Source organism: Stigmatopora nigra, chromosome 15, assembly GCF_051989575.1.
Source record: "Stigmatopora nigra isolate UIUO_SnigA chromosome 15, RoL_Snig_1.1, whole genome shotgun sequence".
NCBI classification, from domain to species: Eukaryota; Metazoa; Chordata; class Actinopteri; order Syngnathiformes; family Syngnathidae; genus Stigmatopora; species Stigmatopora nigra.
Genome location: NC_135522.1, coordinates 6,325,112 through 6,339,434, shown reverse-complemented (window position 1 = coordinate 6,339,434; position 14,323 = coordinate 6,325,112). Strand labels below are relative to the sequence as shown.

General features: G+C 40.8%; 2 protein-coding genes across 4 annotated transcripts; both read left to right on the top strand.

Moving 5' to 3' along the window:
• The first annotated feature begins 455 nt into the window (after nt 1–455).
• arhgap27l (Rho GTPase activating protein 27, like) lies at nt 456–13,084 on the top strand. 2 transcript variants are annotated; one of them, XM_077734788.1, is made up of 21 exons: nt 456–630; nt 4,495–4,614; nt 5,274–6,091; nt 6,478–6,603; nt 6,670–6,795; nt 6,875–7,021; nt 7,163–7,228; nt 7,560–7,667; nt 7,740–7,814; nt 8,432–8,491; nt 8,640–8,707; nt 9,083–9,170; nt 9,238–9,333; nt 9,402–9,500; nt 10,298–10,370; nt 10,442–10,561; nt 10,648–10,746; nt 10,919–10,996; nt 11,382–11,516; nt 11,736–11,841; nt 11,911–13,084. In XM_077734788.1, exons 2-21 carry the CDS (start codon nt 4,584–4,586, stop codon nt 12,086–12,088), a joined length of 2,697 nt encoding a protein of 898 aa, XP_077590914.1. In that variant the 5' UTR covers nt 456–630; nt 4,495–4,583; the 3' UTR covers nt 12,089–13,084. The 2 variants fall into 2 exon arrangements, with proteins under 2 accessions (XP_077590914.1, XP_077590913.1); XM_077734787.1 differs by having other exon boundaries at nt 10,286–10,370.
• A 225-nt stretch (nt 13,085–13,309) lies between these two features.
• Nucleotides 13,310–14,289, top strand: dnaaf19 (dynein axonemal assembly factor 19). 2 transcript variants are annotated; one of them, XM_077735367.1, is made up of 3 exons: nt 13,310–13,445; nt 13,759–13,998; nt 14,073–14,289. In XM_077735367.1, the coding sequence occupies exons 2-3, from the start codon at nt 13,850–13,852 to the stop codon at nt 14,197–14,199; spliced, it is 276 nt and encodes a 91-aa protein (XP_077591493.1). In that variant the 5' UTR covers nt 13,310–13,445; nt 13,759–13,849; the 3' UTR covers nt 14,200–14,289. The 2 variants fall into 2 exon arrangements, with proteins under 2 accessions (XP_077591493.1, XP_077591494.1); XM_077735368.1 differs by having other exon boundaries at nt 13,313–13,449.
• Nucleotides 14,290–14,323: the final 34 nt, after the last annotated feature.

Below are 14,323 nucleotides of genomic sequence, written 5' to 3'. Positions count from 1 at the left end.
CGAGCACAGGCACGCGCGCGACAGGAGTGAACCATTGGGAGGCAATGTTAGGGTTATGTGTAGTTCTTTATCTGGAAAATTCAGCAGTTTGGGAAAACAGGTTGAGAAAGTTGAAGCAGCAAAATATAATTGAATGGTGATGGCTGGCATTGAAGCATCATGTATATGGTACATTGACGGCCATAGAAGTCCAATTGATTTCATTAAAATATACACACAAAAACTGAAATTATTACATTATATTTTAATGTGGATTTTCTCATTGACTGCCATCTACGCCAATAAATCAAAGTATATTTCAATTCTTGGCTACTGAGGTGACATGATGAGACAAGACCCATTTGATGATGATGCACTAGCGACTTGTGTCCGCCAGGTAGCGATGTAGGGGAGTTGACTGAGGATCAGGAAGTGGCAGGACACTTCAAGCCAAGACAAGCAGGTCTCGGAGGTGGGCGTGGCCAAAAGAGCGGAACCTGTTGCCTACTTTTTTACGGTTTTCACAGCCATACACACATGCGACACACGCATTAACGCTCACACGCACACGTACACAAGTACAGAACCAGTACTCGGCCGGTACGGGAGTACGTCATCATCATGACTTTGGTGCTTGGACTCGGACTCAAGGTACCGCCAAATACTTCCTGTAAATACTTGATCTACTTTTAAGTTGTGGCTTTTTTGTGTGTCGAGCTCGAGTGTTTGAGCGTGTACTGCACTAAGAGTACTAAGAGTACTACTAATATTTCCTATTGACTTTTCGTGTCCGATCGAAAGGTATTTAGCAAAGAAAGAGAGATAGAGTAGTGTTTCTTTTTTGTTTATTTGTTTTTTGGGGTACTTTTTTCGCTCATGTGCGCGTGCGTGCGGTTGGAATGTGCGGTTGGGTGTGTTTGCTTGTGTGCACGTCAAAGCAGACACAAAGTTGACTACTTTTTTTACTTCTATTTTTATTCCGATCTTGCTTTTAAAGCAAGTGCACGCAAGTAGAATGTTGGAAAAGTACTAATTTGTTACTAAACTACACTAAAAATTGTTGTGGGTGGAGCGATTGATTAATCAATCAGGATCAATACGTTGATTGGTTAAGCAAATATCCAATCAAGTGAATCCAAAACAAAACATGGATTGCTGTAACATATTCTTCTTTTAGTCTAGCTGGCCTTTTTTGTTGAAAAGAATACTTTTCATTCAATGTTCTTCCAACAAAAAGGTCAAAGACGTCACAATTACATTGTTGTTCAAAACTTCAATTTGCCATTGTTTTGTTTTAAAATTGGTAAGTAGTAATATTTTTTTTGCACTGGAATAGTAACAGCATGTTATTATATGTGGTATCCTCATAACAGCAATAGACTATAAATATTGGCTCTTAACACATCTGCTGCCATTAGCAGTGATGGATGCCTAATTTTATTGTAATGGAGATTTGGCAGGAATTTGTTTTATGAGTTTAAAAGGTTTATTTTAGGATATATATGTATACAATTACCCTGCAAACCTTTTAAGACTAAACTGTACAGAAAATTAATAAATATACACATACATGTGTGTGTATAGATTTATATTTTCTTGTTTTTACATCACCAAAAAGTGTAACATAAGTAAATAATCTCTTTTTCATTTTTGGTGAAAGCTCAAGGACTAAATCCATTAAAAAATGATTTCTGCAAAATGTGAGAAAAGAAAATGTATAATATTTTCCTTTTTTATTAAGTAAACAAATAATGATATTTTCCTCTTTTTTATCTTTTTATACAAATGAAAAAAAGTTAGAAATGACAGGTATCATGCTTTCAATGTAAAAAACAGAAATGGAAAATAAATGAATATCTTTGCTATTAAGAGGTTCTAAAAGAGGAATTGGGCCAATTTTAGGTCAACAATGTCTCTGAATGATTCAACTTTCCAAATAATTATTGATTCATTTGCTCATGCATTGGTTGTCAATTTGTCAATTTAATAATGTCCTCCTAGTTGGCAGACATAATGGAAGCAAATTGCAGCCCGCCCGCTCAACAAAGATGATTTTTGACAACGCCTTTCTTTACAAGTTATTGTTTGATAGAACATCTCCAGGTGTTTTCTTTTCCTCACACTAGTTCAAGCGTTGCTCAAAATATGGCTGACGTATCTCGTTTCGTTCCCTCGCTTGTTGTCGGCGCTCGGCCGCCGTTGCCAGGCGACCTGAGCCCCGTGGCGGGCGGCCAATTGGAGCGCCAAGATGTCACCTGACGTGGCTGTTGTCAGCGTAAGGTCGCTCTCAGCGGGACGACTGGCACGTCTTCTCTTCTAAAACCTGACTTTTGCTTTCACGCTTGATACCGGCCGGGTCTCCCGTGCATGTTTATTTGTGTGGCCAGCCTGTGGCGAAGGTGCGGTAATGGGGCGGGCAAACACACTAAAGGGGAGGGGTAAAAATTCCAGAAAAAGCCTCCTGTCCTGACACACCTGAAACACACAAACACACACACTTAGACAGTGTGTCAGAGGTGTGCTCAGGTGTGCTCAGGTGTGTCGGACACTGACTCGAAAAAGCCGTTTAATTGTCACCATTAACCTTTGTGTTTGTTGTCAACATTATGTGACGTGCCAGGAACTCCTTTGGTGTCATTCCGGATTATGTGAACCTACAAATTGCGGTTCCAGAGCCATACGCGGCTCTTTTAATCTTCTGGGAATTTCACTTGTAGTTACCTGATGAATGCCCAATTTATTTTGATGTTGCAAGCTTTACCCAATCAAAATGGATTAGGTGTCTATTGCTCAAAAAGGGAAAAACCAATGGAATTGTTCCCTCTAAAATCTTTCGTACTCTTAGCTCGTAGTCTTAGCTTTATGCTAGCCTGTTAGTCAAACATATTTTTTATATCATGAGCATTCACAGCCAGTTCTCCCAGTTTTAAAATAATTACAATGGCTAAAATGTTTTAAATGAAGAAATCAAATTTACATACATGTTATGACAAAAACATGATCAAATGTCAAAACTAAATGAATAAAAAGGCTTTCAAAATTGAATTGAATTAAATGCTTTTATTGTCATTATATAAGTATAATAAGATTTAAAGCTATCACCAGGACGTGCACAAATAACAACAAACAGACAAATAAATAAGTAATGGATCATAAATAAATAAGTAGTCACAACATAAATAAGTAGGGAAGTGCACAAATAACAACAGATGAATAACTTGAAAGAAATTTGAAAAGAATTTGGGAAGGTCAAAAATCCAATTATTCCACATATAATAATAGGTTTGGAATGGACGTCTATCTCCATCAATCTTCTTCTTTTTCTAACTACTACAACTTATAGACTTTTCAATTCTATACATTCAGTACCTGCAAGTGTTTTTGAAGCTAGGAGGAATTTATCGCTGTCATTTGTTCATTCATTCGCTGCCAATCCCACCGATTGGACGTCTATCGTCGTCAATAGCTGCCAGTTAATGCCCAGCGTCACACAGTCCAAATGCTCAGCCAGTCTGTGTTCAAAACTGCTGTCGTCTACTATTGTTATGTGACAAAGACAGGAAATACACACACACATACACACACTCACATTTCCCTGTGTGTGTGTGTGTTTGCTAGCTTTGCAATGATGCAAAGTGGTCACCCGGCTGCGGCAAAAAAACAAACTTTGAAGCCAAAGTCCTCCATGCTACTGCAATAAGTCACATATAAAAGACATAGATTGACTTTGAGCGTGTTTGCGATGTCACTGAGGGGTGGCGGCGAGTAGGCGGGGTTTAGAACCGACAGGAAGCAGACACTTCCCTCTGTAAACAAAACAAGGCCGAGATGCACCTCCTGCTATTGTTTGGTGTGTGTGTACACTCATAGAAGAATATGATTTTCTATTTGGAGACTGAAATGGCGAGTTTGATGTCAGACTGGGAAGAAGTGCGTTGTTTTTTGGGTTGAATGGTGGATGTTTTGTGCAAAAAAACTCAAGATGAAATGATGGAATTTTGCGTTAGTACAGCTAGTGCTACCACCATGACTCGATTAATCGATGATAAAAATGAATAAGAAGCTATTTTGATTAGTGGATGGAATTGTTTTGATATATTTTGACTTAGATTTGTAAAAAAAACCTGTCAATTGTCCAAATTTGCTTATTGTACATTTAAAAAAAAGATGAAAGTCACTAATTATATTCTCATTTAATATAAAGAGCTAATGTTCTGTTGTATTATTATTAATTGTGTTTATATTTTATATTGAAAACGAACAAATATTCTGATTTCCGTAGTCTCAGTTGATAGTTGTCTGATGATTTAAAAAGTGTTTTTAATTTTCTTAGAGTTTTTTAGCCTGTATGTTGATCCCGATAAATAATACGTGACTGGTGTGTGTTTTGTGTTTCTGTGTGGAACGTGTCCTGACAAAGACGAATGTGAGGCGGCCAACATTCTGCTGCTAGAAATGTTGTGTGCGTGCCACTACGCGCCATGTGATGTTCCTTATTTCTTTTTGTCTTGGCAGCAAGAGAACGGTCTTCCTTGACCTGACACCCCTCACCTGTGGAGTGCCCACCTGTCCGTTAAAACGTAGGGGCGGAGTCTGATTTCACCATGGCGACCGCGTCCGCATCAGGGGGCAGAGGTGAGGCCGCGTTCACTGCTATTGACAGCAATAGATTTTCAATCTATTTGGAAAGCAATGATATTTTCTTTGTTTTCTTTGTTTTATGGTATTTATTTTTTTAGCAAAAATAATTTGGGATATAACATTTAAAAATAAGTGGATGGAAAAGAGAATATTTGCAGTTTTTAGCAGTGTATTAAAGTAATGCAAACATTTCACATTAACAGTTCTCGTAGTTTGATAACTGGAGATTATTATTGCAATTTGACTTCATGTATAAATCACTTTATTTTTACTTTGCTAAAAATCAGGGAACATTTATAATTTGCTGCATTTTCCCCAATTTTCAATTCAATATATACTATTATTAAAAAAAAAAAAGAATTTTCTTTTATTAAGTTGTTCAAAAAAGAACATTTTTTAATAATTTTATTTGTTTCTCAGCTTTGAAAATTAAACATTTAAAAAAAATGGAAAAGAATAACCGTTTTATTATTAGAAATACTTTTTCAATTGAATTAAAACAATTAAACAGTTAAGATCATTTTCCTTGTTTTTTATTTAAAGCTTTAAAAAAGTGAAGAATTTAAGAATGCATAAATAAGGTTGATGGCTACTTTATCTAGCCGACTAGTTATTGTTAACTATATTTCCGTCTATTGATGTGTTTGTGGGAGGTCTTGGTCTGGTGCTGGTGGAGTTCAAGTACGAGTATGAAGGCCGCGACGGTACCATCGTGTCCATCAAGCCCAACGAGCGCTACGTCCTGCTGGCAAAGACCAACGCCCACTGGTGGCAGGTGCGGCGAGACCACCTGTCCAAACCCTTTTACGTCCCGGCTAAGTACGTCAAGGAGTTACCGCCCGACGTCCCCTCCCCTTTGGATTTTACACGCACTCCCGCCACGGAGACGCCGTCCAACCCGGCGCCGACCCCGTTTCCCGTGCCGGTCCCCGTTCCCAAGACGGTCGAGGAGCTGGCCATCTCCAGAGGCAAAGCCGGGGACGAGGTGACCATCCGGCTCAAACCGGATGCCGCCGCCGGTTACCGCAAAACTGAAAACCGCATGTCCACCTTTGGCGTGCCGCTTGAGTTCATGGATCTGCCACCGCCCCTCTCCGTGACCCCGAGGCGGGTTGATCCCGATGTCCTCGAAGAGACGGAGGCCCCTCCTGCCAAGAACATTCCCGAGGTACAAAGAGACACCCGATCCCATGTTCTGCCCATCCCAGTGGACACGCCCACCGTACCCGAGACGCGGTCCCGTGAGGAGGATGATGGTGAGGAGGAAGAAATCCAAGAAGAAGAAGAAGAAGAAGAGGAAGAAGTCATCGAGGCCACAGAGGACAGCGAGCAGGACAGCCATGATGAAGAGGACAAGGAAAAAGCTGAAAAGGAAGTGGAGTCGTCATCCAATCATATTTACGAGTCCATCCAGGATCTCCAGCTGGACACTCTGATTGGACACTTGAGCCCAGCTCCTCCCTCCAAAGAGGTAAACATCTGAAGCTTAAAACTGAGCAAAAATTATTATTATTTTGACTTTTTATTTTTTATTAACAATATTTAAAATAAGATAAGGTTAAATATTAGATTATTTAAAAAAAAGAATATAAGGAATAATGTAATATAAGATTGACAGCAGTAGACGTCCAATTTTGTGGTTCTTTTCCTTTTTCTGCTGTGAATTTTTTTCATTTACCATTACACTGGATATATTAATATCAGCGGAATACAGGTAGAGGTACCTAATATTGCATTTTACCTGTAGCTCCCATGCCAGCTGCTAGAAATAGCGTTGGTCCTTTTTCAATGTTTCAATACATTGATTTATGCAATTATGCACCTGAAACTGATGCTTACTTGGGTCAATGCGCACAGGTGTCTGAGGCCCTCCCCGAGCCCCTGGACCGTGCCCCCTCCAGCACTGGCCACACCCCCTCCTCTTCGGTCAGCTCCTCCCAAATGGCGAGCCCCTCCCCTCTCAGTCCACAGCCCGGATGGCAGGTCAGTTTTTGGCTTCGACTTTCGAGCAACAGTAAAGCGGCAGATTAACCCGTCAAATATTGGCAGACGCACACGGACCGGGAGAGCGGCAAGACTTTTTACTTCCACCCCCTGACGCGACAAAGCACCTGGACGCAGCCACAGACGCCTCCGCCATCCCCGCCGGTCTCCATGTCTCCAGAAATCTCCCAGGTAAAGCAGACATATTTCCAACGGCTTAATTTGCAAATAAAGTTTTGTTGTATATGAGCCTTGAACATTTTCTACCCAGGGCGGCGCGGAGACTTGGGAGCAGCTGACGGACCCCGCTTCCGGGAGGCTGTACTACTACAACCGCAACTCTGGAGCCACCTCCTGGAATGCGCCTCACACCACCCTCAGTTCATCCTCCGACACCGCCTCGCAGGACGATGGCCCGGTATGAGCTCTCATTGTGTCGTAATGTGAGTCATCGTCCGATCCACTTGACCCGGGAGGCCGCCAACGCTCCGGGTCCAAATGGATTGGACGTCTATCAGCGTCAACAGTTTGTTAAGCTAAGTATTTATCCTACCCATAGCCACCACTGCCAGCAGAAGACTATCCCGTAGGCACACGCGATGACAATGACTCCGTCTTCATGTTGGTAAGGACCGCATTTACTCACATATAAGCCGCCCCGCGTAAAAACCACACCCTTCAAATTGCCTTAAAATGGTTACATTTTCACAATTTCTAGAGTATATTTTAGCATTTTTAGATCATTTTTCCTTTGTTTTTATTTGTTTTATTTTTTCCCCAGCAGAAAAAAAATCTAAATTCACATTCCTCTAAATTCTAAACTTCAGATCATGAGAACCCACAGGCTGTCCTATTGTTCAATTTGCTGCATCTCCATTATGTGGTTGCAAGTTAGACCCCAAAAATCCTCCAAACAACATAGCAGTAACAACTATGCTGTCTTTTTACCTTTTTAGCGAAAAGCTAAAATTTCCAGGAGTCGTGCAGAGTTGCCAGAGAGCGGTCGGATCCTCAACGGCGTGGCCGAACAGCGCCTGGCTTGGCGACACAGTGTAGCCGAAGACGTGAGTGCCGGCCTTGCCACGGTCTGCCACGTCCGAGCCGTGTCCGAGACTAAACAAACTCATGTTCTTCAGACTTTTCCATCGCGAAACTGCAGGACCGCCGTCGACTTTGCCGAATTGAAGAGAGACTCGCACAATGGGCCTCAGGTATGTGCAACTACATGTCAATGCACATACAGACGTAAACATTGACATCCTCAAATTTGTGTGGATAGTTGCTTAGCATTGATTATTATTATACAAACAAATTCTAGTGCACGTAACCTAGACGTAAGGACAGTCATGTAACGAATCGGTATTGCCAGTATGCAGAATGTTTTCCTCTGTTGACATGTTGAGTGCTGTGTTTTCCGCTCTGTCCTTAAACAAACCGGGGTTGTTTTCAATGTTCCGCACTTTCAAATGCAAATGTCATTTAACAACTTATTTATTCACCGACCTACCGTATTTAATGGACAATAAGTCATACCTTTTACATAGTTTGCATGAGCCTAATACTCAAGTGCGCCTTGTTTTTTTCACTCTGAACAGCCTGTTATGTTGTTTTTTTATTTAGGCTATACTTATGTATATACTTAAAAACTGTTAATATTTGCCTGTTTTTCCCCATTTAAATATTGTTACTTTAACATATGTTTCTTTTTGACTTTTGATTCCTACTCCAGTATGACCCATTTTTTTTTCCATGGTGCGACTTATACTCAGGTGTGGCTTATAGTCCGAAAAATATGGTATTTTTGACGTCGATGTCGTTGTATGTCAAGTTCTCTGATAGGTTGATACTGAGGAGGAATCTGTCCAATCGCAGCTCAGACTCCCAGCAGGTACCGATAGGTCCCGAGTGTGGTGGCTTTAGCGATGCCTTTCACTTTCTCGATCTCTATAATCCGGTCTGGTGGCGGGTGCCCCCTGGTGTCGGTTGGGCGACTGTGTTATCGGGCCATGTTGTGACTTCGTGTTTTGTTTTCGAAGGGACACTTGCTGGAGAAGGCAGGAATTGTCAACAAGACCAAAGTGGTTGATAACGGCAAAAAGATACGGTCAGATTTTCTCATAATGTACATATATATCAATATATATGGTCATTAGGGCTGCCTCAAACAATTATTCCCATTGTGTATTTTCAAAAGTAGTTGACTTATTCAGTTCATATTTAAATTGTGTTTTCTGTTTATATTGATTTTTTTCTCCTTTTTTTTCAACTGAAGTAAATATATTATATTAAGTAAAAAAAATGTTTAGCTCTGTTAAAATAAAATTTAAAAAATCACTATTTTTACACAAGTAAATGATTATGAGATGATGTATTAAAAATAGTTAACTGTTTATGCTAGAAGTTGTGAATGGTTCTAACAATGATGAATTGCCATTGTGGGTAATGGATATTGTTTGACTGGATTGGACACTGCCCACAGGAAGAACTGGAGCCAATCGTGGACTGTCCTGCACGGGGGCATCCTCACTTTTCACAGGGACCCCAAGTCAGCTCCCAGTGGCAACATGGTGAGTGACCTTTGGCCTTTAACCCCCGAGCGCTGTCTAACATGACGCTGGTATTCTCCTATCCAAGGCATCGCAGATTGTTCCCGAGTATACGGTGGAGCTGAGGGGCGCCTCGGTGTGCTGGGCCCCCAAAGACAAGTCGTCCAAGAAGAACGTGCTGGAGGTTGGTGGTCGCCTTTGACGCGGTTACGCCTCACCTCGCCGTCTTGACGCTCTTGTACTTGTGCGCAGCTGAAGACTCGGCAAGGCTGCGAGTACCTGATGCAGTACGACACGGAGAGCATCATCGCCGACTGGCTCAAAGTCATTCAGGACACCGTCAGACAGCTGGTGAGGGATTAACTCTTGGCTGCCATTGACGACCCCAGGCGCCCAATTCATTTTGCCTGTTGTCGTCAATGGGGGGTTGAATGGACATTTTCTTGACTAACAACCACAGTAAATTGGCTTAAACGATTACTAGATTCTATTTATGAATGATGCGCTAAGAAAACATTAGATTTAGAATTTTTTTTCATATGTATTGAATTCAATTGAATTGAACTGACTTCAATTGACTTGAACTGAATTGAACTGAATTGAACTGAATTGAACTCAACTGAATTGAACTGATTTGAACTGAATTGAATTGAACTGAATGGAACTGTATTGAACTGAATTGAACTGAATTGAACTGAATTGAACTGAATTGAATTGAACTGAACTAAATTGAACTAAATTGAACTAAGTTGAACTGAATTGAACTGAATTGAACTGAATTGAACTGAATTGAACTGAATTGAACTGAACTCAATTGAACTAGATTTAATTACACTAAATTGAATTGAATTCTTTTATTGTCAAAATACAAGAATAATGAGATTTAAAGAAGTACACAAATAACAACAACAAAAACATACAAATAAATAATTAATCCATAAGTAATCAATATATAAGTAGTAAACGACATAAATAAGTAGAGAAGTGCACAAATAAAAACAAACAGATACATTATCAATAAAACAAATAATAATAATAAACTATAAATATGTAAGTCATCATTTTTTTTCATAAATGATCCGATGTGTCGACATAACCCTAACATCTTCATAAACTAACATCATTGAACGTGGAAGGGTGTCTTGCAGGATCAGGAACATATGTCGGACGACGATGATGAAGGCGCTTCTGACAAAGAAGATCGAGAGAAGAAGCGCTCCGGTGAGTCTTTGCTAGCCCGGACCAGCCGCCTCATCATTTTTATGACTTTCTACTCCCTTTTTCTGCCAAAGATTCCGAAAGAAGTTCATCCGGCGCCGACATGGAACAGACCCGCGTCCGCACCAAACTCCGGCGCTTCCTCCAGAGGCGACCCACGCTGCAAAGCGTCAAGGAAAAAGGATACATACGAGGCGAGTGCCGTCGAAATGAAAGGAAGGATGCACGGGTGTGCCTGACGGACGAGCTGACATGTTCTTGGCGTCTATCTCTTTTTTAGACAACGTGTTCGGTTGCCATCTTGACACGCTCTGTCATAGGGAAAACAGCACTATCCCCAAATTTGTGGAGAAGTGCATCAAAGCTGTGGAGAGGAGAGGTAATACACTTCCCTTTACTGTTTTACATTTTAAAAAAGTTCACATTTTGTTTAGAAAATGGAGAAAAAATCAGTACCAATATGTATTTGTGTTTTTTTTTCCTAAGTCGATCTTTCTCTTATGTGTGTTTTACTGTATTTGTTTTCTATCTGTGTGTGTGTGTGTGTCAAGGTCTGGATGTGGACGGCATCTACCGCGTGAGTGGGAACTTGGCCGTCATCCAGAGGCTACGACACAAAGCTGACCATGGTAGTAACCAATTTTTTCATGTTTTTTTTTAAAATACACAATTGGAGGTGGATTGTAACATTCGTGTTCTCTGGACTATAAGTCGCACCAGCCCAGAAATAAACATATATATATATTTATGCATGTTTTTTTTATCTTAGCAGGAGTCTAGAACAGCAGAAGTAGTTGCAACCACTGTAAAATATATGTAATGCTAAATATGTTAAATAGACAATAAGCTTCAGTGCTCTTAAGTAATATTATCAAGAATTGAGTTTTATTAACTCACATGATTACGAATGTAAGCCATACTTAATACATAATTCTGAGTAAATTAAATTTGAAATGACCAATTACATAATAGTACAGCCTTATGTTGAGATAACATCATCTCGTGTGTTTACAGAGGAGCATCTAGACCTGGAGGACGGCCGTTGGGAGGACGTCCACGTGCTGACGGGCGCCCTCAAACTCTTCCTGCGGGAACTTCCCGAGCCGCTCTTTCCCTTCAGCTTCTTCGACAAGTTCATCGCCGCCATCCGTTAGTCTGAACCTCCCCGACGGACGGGATTGGAAATTTGCCGTCCTTGATCACTTGCTGTTAAAAGCGTAGTGTTGTTTTTAAAACTTTTTTAAAAATCTGTTGTTGTCGCTCCTTAAAAACATCTGAAACGGCATTTTGATCAAACGCTAATTCCAAAACCGCTTCTTATCCACAACCACAAGAGTGAAAACGCTTTTCATTTTCCAATCCATGCAGAAGTCCTCGATTACGGCGATCGCGTGTCCTACATCAAAGAGCTGGTGCGCTCGCTACCTCTCCCCAACCACGACACCATGGAGCTCCTTTTCCGACACCTGCGCAGGCACGTTCCGCCGTCCGCTGCCGTCCATCCCCGCCTGCTCCTAATTTGCCATTTTTTTTCCACACACAGGGTCGTTGATCACAAAGACGGCAACCGGATGTCGGTCCAGAGCTTGGCCATCGTCTTTGGACCCACGCTACTGCGTCCGCAATGCGAGTCGGCCAATATGACCGTCCACATGGTTTTCCAGAGCCAGATCGTGGAGCTGGTGCTCAACGAATTTCAGACCGTCTTCGTGCAAAGGTAGCCGCCGCGCTGCCGGAGACGGGGGAGGGGACGGGGGAGGGAATGGGGAAGGGAAGAACTCGGATGACGTTGGCCGACGAGATGAGCTGGTCGTAAACCAGGGGTGTCCAAACTCATTTTTCCTCCAAGGGGCGCTTTCAAAAATTATGGTTTGAGATCCTTCTACTTTTGTTCGTTAAACAGGGAAAAAAAGGTCAAGTTTTTAAAAAAAAATATTATTATTTTTAGAAAATATGAAGGCAGTGGTAGTTATTAATGGCCATAGACTGTCAATGGCAGTGAATCAGTTCAAAACTACAAATGTAGTAATTGGCAGTTCACTGTCGCAGACTGCATGAGATTAATTGCAATATGAAAGTTTAAAACTTTGACAGCAGTAAAAAAAAATGCAGAAAAGTCCAGAAATTTCCAACCCAAGATTATCAGATTGGATTATTTTTGTCAAAACTAAATACTGACATTGCAAAGGAATACAGGGTGACGTTAAGCTTTTGTGGGCTGTATTTGATGATATTTTCATAACTAGTTTAAGGGTAGTTTAAAACTGGGCAGTGGGCCACAGGTAGTCCACGAGCCACAGTTTGGACACCCCTGTGTTAGACGAACCAGGGTTTGCATTAAAAATGAATTGTTTTGGACACTGTAACACTTGTCATCAACATTCCTACTGTTTTAATGGCTTTAGTGTTTTTTTTAACAATTATCTCATTGGCTGCCATTGACGGACAGCTATTACAGTCCCTCCCATTCAAAACTAATTGGACATCCACTGTCAATGGCAGTGAATGAGTTAATTGTTAAACGGTTGAATTTCTTCCTGTGGATTTTGTTGCAAAGAAAAAAAAGTCATCCACATTTCGAGGGGAAACATTGGAAAGTTGTATGGTTTCAAATTATTACTGACATATTCTGACATCAGGAAATATTTTTGTAATATAAGCCTTCTTTTAGACACTGAGATACAACCATTTTAAATTAAATGACTTAAAGCACTCCATTTTTGGGTTCTATTTCTTTCATTTCACTTGACTGTGCTAAAATTAATATATAAAACTATATATATACACCAAAATCTATAATCTATACCAAAACAACAATAGTTCTGATGTATTTGTTATGATTTTGTTCTGGTTTTACTAGTGCAGAAACCAGAAGAAGAATTAAGTGCAATTTATATTTAACATTGTCTTTGCAGTTAAGGTACGTGATGACGTATTCTTTGGCGTGTGACATAATGACGTCCGTTGTCATGACAACCAGTGTTTTGTTTGACTGAAAAGGGAAACCAGCAGGCTTCTTTTCTCTCTCGGACGAATGGAACTTTTTCTTTAGGTTGGAGAAATCTAGCAACACTTTTGGTAGGTAAGGACGTTTAATGAATATTTATTTAAATTCAACTTTAAGATTCTTTCAGGAGGAACTGAGCTGAGCGGAAATATACAGGGTGGCCATCTTGGAAAGCTATTGGGGCCTTTCCAAACAAAACAATGGAGACCTCCCATCTTTTTTTGTGCTATATTTACTTGTTTGTGTTTGTATCATTCGAAAACGGAGTATTTTCTTGATGCTGAAAACAACTATTGATGACAATAGCAGTATACGCCGAATGTACATTTTCTATGATGAATGTGTCCAAGATACCATGTTAGTTTGAATCTTACCCTGTTTTAGGGTCAGTCTTGTGGACCTCTATTAAATTCCAAAGTACCTTCTGACTAAATTGAAGTGTGCCTCGGAGCAGTCCTCCATCTTGGATAGGACCATGGCATCCTCTAAGTCTGATGTCATAGATTTTTCGGCACTGGAGAAAGATTTGCGTGCCGGAGTGGAGTCTGAGCTAAAGTACCGACGAGAGAATGATGCCAAGCTGAGGGCCGTTCGCCAAGGCGTCCCTTCGTACCAGCACTTTAGGTTTGGGACAGACCGCCTTTTCGTTTTGGACAATTTTTGGACAATTTTCATGTGTTTCTCTCTTTTAAATTTAGAGATCTGGTCCTAACCTGTCACTTGACACCCCTCGACAAAAACGACAAGAACCGTCGCAAGCGTGCCCCCTGGAATCCCGTGGTTGCCCCTGGCGACAACAACGGCAACACACCTGATCCGGAATGATAACACAAACAGCTATGTTAAAAATCGACTAATCTACGATATTTTTGTGATTAATCGACCAGTCAGTTTATAAATTTCATCTCATTTCAATCCGAATCACTTTATCCTCATTAGGGTTGCGGGG